Genomic DNA, 5,489 nt, shown 5'->3' on the forward strand with positions numbered 1-5,489 from the left:
TATATATATATATATATATAATTTTATATGTTCTGTCATTGATTAAAATCTCGTACATTTTCCAGTCTTCCTATTGCAGTATGTGATAGGTACGGGCTTCGATCCTCTCTTCTGTCGACTGCCGCTGAATCTCTGTAACATATAAGTTAATAATTATTGCCTTAGAGCAAAATTGTTATCGTTTATCTTCTAAATTGTTTTGGTTAGTTCTTGGGGAATAGTGCAGCTATGCCAATACAGTACTACACGATACGCTGGAAGGAAACCGTCCATGTTTGATCCCAGAATCAACAGGTGCTGCTAAAAAATTGTGTAACAGTATGTTTGAACTACAAGGTTTAGAATCAGCCATCTCTACTAAAGCTGGCCCAATAATCCATGAGCTTTTGTATCGATTTTTAAACATTAATGTAGTTTCATACTATTTACATTTAATATGGTTTAAACTTGAGGTTCGTTTTTTTTTTTGTTTTTTTTTAGCCAAAAAAAAACTTATATATCTCATGGTTGGGCCTTGGTTCATTAAGTAATAAATAAGAATGCTTAAAGACCGAAAGTGTCGCTAGGTTTCGATCCTACCCACCCCAATTCAGTGAAGGACCAAATACCCACTTTATAGTAGCTGAGTGTGTCCACGCAGAGTTTCACTACTTCGATCCATATTGCAATAACTTTTCCAGTGCAAAACGTACGCCCAGAGTTTTGTTAAATTAAATTAAAATTGCCCAAGAAACTGGACTCGCCTTAGTTAAATTTGTGGATTTCTTTTTGATAATACATCATTATATTTCTTAAATTAGTCGTCGGTCTTAGCAATATCGTTTATGATCACAGTACCGTTGTATTATGTATATAGATATATTTTAGAATTACCTGGATAATTGGATCTGAAAGTATTTTATCATCTACTACTACTTCGTCTTCTGCTTGATCTGCAAATCGTCTCTCCTTCTGTGAAACAATCCAAATATTTTATTACGTGTTTAGACTAGTTATATTATTCAATATGGATTATAGTATTTTATTTAGTCCAATGTGTATCTAATTGTTATTTATTTCTAATTAAACCCTATACTTACGGTTATTGGTGGCGGATGGGTAGCAGGTTGACATATCGCTTTTGGTGGACAGCTGAAGCCCCTCTTTAAATGACCCTGAGGCTCTTTAGGTTGTCCTGGCAGTTCTCCAGAACAGGACATAACGGCGACTGCGATCAGGAGGAAAATAGGGAGTGTCTGCATTTTGTCTGGAAGTAGACGTTGAATTATGATTATAAATATGTACCATTTTCAAATAAGGTTTTATTTTATTTTTATTGAAACTATGAGCAATATAACAAGCAAATACTTAATATAACTATGGTATGTATATCTAAGGCTCAATAATGAGAATTTCGAATAATAAATAAACAGTAACATTTTCTTTTGAAGAGTATAGGTTTTTTTTTTAACAAGGTTTGATTCCCATCAGCTACCAATCGCGTAGGCACTAAATAACGAAATATTTCATTACTGTTAATTGTGTAATTATTTATTTTAAAAAATGGTAACTGCTCGTAGATTTCGATTGCTACACCTTCTTGACAAACGCTCTAAACTTCTCTTTCACTATAAAAAATCTTATACACTACGATAATCAGACCAATTTGGACATATAGAATTGAGCTTTGGGGCTCTACCAAACCATCAAAGTCCTCCCGCATCCAGTCCTTACAATTCAAAATTATACGTAAAATCCTTGATGCTCCTCATTACGTTACAAATATACTCATCCACAAAGACCTTAACATCCCATTCATTGCAGATTTCGCTCAAAACAGATATGCGTCTTTTTATTCCAAAATCCTTTTCCATCCTAACCCATTAGTTCTTAATCTCTCATCCTTAACAATCCCTGATAATCCTCCGAGGCGTATGAAAAGAAGATAGCCAAGGGACCTTCTAATTTAAATTAATGCTTGAAGTACCACCAATGGTTGGTTTCTTCCCAAGATTTTCAAGTGTAAATGAAAGAGTCCACAGATTTACTTATTGTATTTATTATTTATACAGTTGTAAATTACATTAAATAACTATATACAAGAAAATGGTAAATCAGAAAATATATTAACTTTAATATGTCCCTAGAAGTTAATAAATTTAAAAATCTAATTTGTTGTTCTCATCGTCCACTTTGTTAAATAGATATCCGTATAAAATATTTTAATGTTTAATTCTGAACAAAAAAAATTCTTATTGCCTTTATTTAACATTTTCGTACTTACCTTGTTACTGCTACAAGTCGCTGTTAGGAACTGTACTTCTGTCTTTGGTGACTGTAGGCTTATATAGTGGTCTTATGTGATTTTTGTTAACAGCTGGATTTCACAGGGATAGGGTATTTCCTTATTGTGTTGATTTTAGCCTTCTCGGTGATTTATCTATTGAAAAATGTGCATTGGGGTCGAGGTTATCGTATTTAATTGATGTTTTCGATTCCAGAAATGGCGATTGCCTATCAAAAAATTAAGCTTTTTTTCTATTTAAATATTATTTTTCGACAGCAATCTTATTGTTTTGTTTTTCGGCAGTATTCATTATAATCGTCTGTAATTTAATGGTCTATCTATTTTATTACAAGTAATTAATAAACTTCTCATTTTTTTTTTACCCTAAGCACAATACAAATTATTTCGTTTTAGTTAACTAAATACATATAAAGGACAAAAAATCTGAAATTAATTTTGAATAGTTTTTAATTGAGTTTTGAATTAACTAATTTCTACATAATATTTATTATTCATTAATTGTTTTAACAACCGTATCGGTTCTCATGACAATTTTTTTAAGAGTAGCTAAAACTATAAATCGGTGTAGATCAAATCCTTCGTATCCACAAGATTTCGTATGTTTTCTTAGCATTTTTTTTTACTCTGAACCATCGTCTCATTTGCAAAAATATGCTATTGGTGAATAGGTTATCATATTGAATATTTTTTTTTTTAATTTATAAAATACCGCTTGATTGTCAAACAAATTTTGTATTTTTTTTTCCTTTTTCTACATTCTCAACATTATTTGTGGACCTAACAATGTCATTTGTTTTTGCTGGTATGCATTATAATCACCAGCAATTTTTTTATGTTTTATTGTTGTCAACTGAAAGAGAGAAAACTCGTTTTTCCTGCTGTACAAAAACTTTTGAATTTAGTCTAAGTGTGCACTGATTATAAAAGTTTTGAGTTGATTTCGAAATAGCAGCCTGAAAATGTGCAAACAAATTCACTCTCTCTGGCAAGCAGATAGATTTCAATTAGTTTTGTTTTTGTTGAAGATTTAAATAATCTAAATTTAAAAAAAGTAAGATAAATAGGAAATATAATATGATATGATATAGAAATTAGATTAGTAGTTTTCATTATTTTTTTCAAATAACTGTGATGTAAAAAATATAGAGGAAATAAAATTAACAGTAATACTGCTATAAAATTTAATTTAAAACCTTCATTACGCCTGTAGCTGTTGACCAATTTAAGTGGTTTAGTACTGCTAGAAAAACTTTTTTTTCTGATGACAATTAATCATACATTTGCCGAATTCGAAGCCAGAAAAAGTTACTCAAATATATTTAAACAATGATAAATACATTATATTATATCTTCCATTCAAATTGTATTAGCACAGCCCGATTATTACCAAATGTTTTATTTTAACATTTTTATAGTACTATAAAAATTTTTAGTTGATTAGTTAGAAAACCATAGGAGCTATGAAAGATTTTCATAATTATTGTGCTACAAAAATATCATATATATATTTGTGATTTGCAAAAAATCTGAACGTGATGGAAGAAAACAGAGTTAATTTTTGGTTTCAGGATCACATCAAAAAATGAAAATTACAAAATTATCGATTCAATATCCCAAAGTTGTTTTTCTACTGGTCTGTGTTATTACAATATTGTATCAAATAATATAGCTTTAATTATGTAGATTTCAATTAACTTTGAGTCACATAACCATGTTTTAAATATCTAAAGAATAATGTCAAAAAGAATTTAACACATCTTTAAAATTTTTTTTCTTAATAAAGTATACGGAAAATTGTTGAAGAAAGTTGAACAAATATGATTAAATAATTTTGTAATAAAAATAATTTTATTGTAGAAAACGTCTGTTGATGTTTCACATTCCTAGACTTTTTTTACACTCCTCATGAAGTAAAGTAATTTTTTTTAAATTTATTTATTTATTGACATTTACAACTGTATATAAAATACAACAAGCAAATTTGAAGTAAGGTCATAATGATATGATACAGCATGTAGAGAAACTACCCAGTAGTAGAACTCTAAACACATATTACAATATAAGGTCACGAGGCCATCTTCTTTTCAGGCGCCTCGTAGGATTGCCAGGAATAGAAAGGAAAGCAACGTTAGAAACTAGTGGGTTTGGGTGGTTAGGGAGTTTATAATGGAAGGAATGATATCGAGTTCGGGCTAGATCTATACTTAAGGAACATTGAGGTCTTTATGGATGGTTTTATTAGGAACAAAATAAGGAGTATTGAGGATTTTACGAAGGATTTTGGATTGTAAGAATTGGATACGAGAGGAATTCGAAGGTTTAGTGGAGCCCCAAAGGTCAACTCCGTCCAACAGATAACCAATCTGTTCTATAGGGGTAAGAGTCACATTATTAAAGTATACTGTAGGGCAGTCGGCAGGTTTACGACGAAGAGTATACGTGATTTGATGGGATTTATTTATATCCCATAAGGTTGTGATATGGGATTAGAGAATTTGGGATGCAATCAAAGGGTTATTGTTAACTGTGAGCACACATTTTAATTATTTAATGATACATTTTACCAGTTGGATGAAATGAAACGAAAAAGGTATTCATGGTTGTTAGAAAAAAAAAATTTTTTTAAACCGAGAAAAAACAATTTTTTTTTATTAAAATTTTATTTATTTCATTAATTAATAATATGGTATAATATATGTTATATTATAATGACATAATATATGATACACTGTTCAATTTCTTCTGACGATCAGGATGTATTTACATCTTCTTGTCCTTTTATTGCAAACTCTAATCAGGACTCCTGCTCTTCTTTTTTGCCTCCGGCCTTGATCCTGAGAATTTTGAATTATTATGATTATTCATTTATTATATATAATATATTAGTTATTAGGACTTTTTAACCTAATCATTGCAATGGAAAAAAAATACATATTCATAAACATATCGATCAAATGAATAGTTAGTTAAATCAGTAAAATCACTGTTAGTTCCTTTTATTAAACGGCGATAAAAAAGAAATGCAAAAATTATTTAAATGCTGGGAAAACACTAATTTGATGTTTAAACTTCATGTTATTAAAAATGGAAAAAACCGCTATGTCCCTTATTAAATCATGATCGTGTTAAAACGTTTATTTGAAATGTTATTGAATTGGTCATATAAATCAAACGTAATACTATATATATATATATATATAAT

The 5,489-nt window shown here is 29.6% G+C and overlaps 1 protein-coding gene across 1 annotated transcript; it reads right to left on the bottom strand.

Annotated features, from left to right (window-relative positions):
• LOC106692263 (uncharacterized) lies at nucleotides 1–2,383 on the bottom strand. The gene is made up of 4 exons (XM_014438165.3): nucleotides 2,264–2,383; nucleotides 1,080–1,246; nucleotides 874–951; nucleotides 1–132 (listed from the first exon to the last, which is right to left on the bottom strand). The coding sequence occupies exons 2-4, from the start codon at nucleotides 1,239–1,241 to the stop codon at nucleotides 43–45; spliced, it is 330 nt and encodes a 109-aa protein (XP_014293651.1). The 5' UTR covers nucleotides 1,242–1,246; nucleotides 2,264–2,383; the 3' UTR covers nucleotides 1–42.
• Nucleotides 2,384–5,489: the final 3,106 nt, after the last annotated feature.

The sequence above is a fragment of the Halyomorpha halys genome, unplaced genomic scaffold, assembly GCF_000696795.3.
Source record: "Halyomorpha halys isolate HHAL.00 unplaced genomic scaffold, Hhal_1.1 Scaffold10895.1, whole genome shotgun sequence".
In the NCBI taxonomy this organism is placed as follows: domain Eukaryota; kingdom Metazoa; phylum Arthropoda; class Insecta; order Hemiptera; family Pentatomidae; genus Halyomorpha; species Halyomorpha halys.

Coding starts and splice junctions, on each gene's coding strand:
- LOC106692263 (XM_014438165.3), bottom strand. CDS start 1,241: ATGCAGACACTCCCTATTTTCCTCCTGATCGCAGTCGCCGTTATGTCC. Junction 952..1,079: donor CCCATCCGCCACCAATAACC/GTAAGTATAGGG, acceptor ATTGTTTCACAG/AAGGAGAGACGATTTGCAGA. Junction 133..873: donor TTTCAGATCCAATTATCCAG/GTAATTCTAAAA, acceptor TATATGTTACAG/AGATTCAGCGGCAGTCGACA.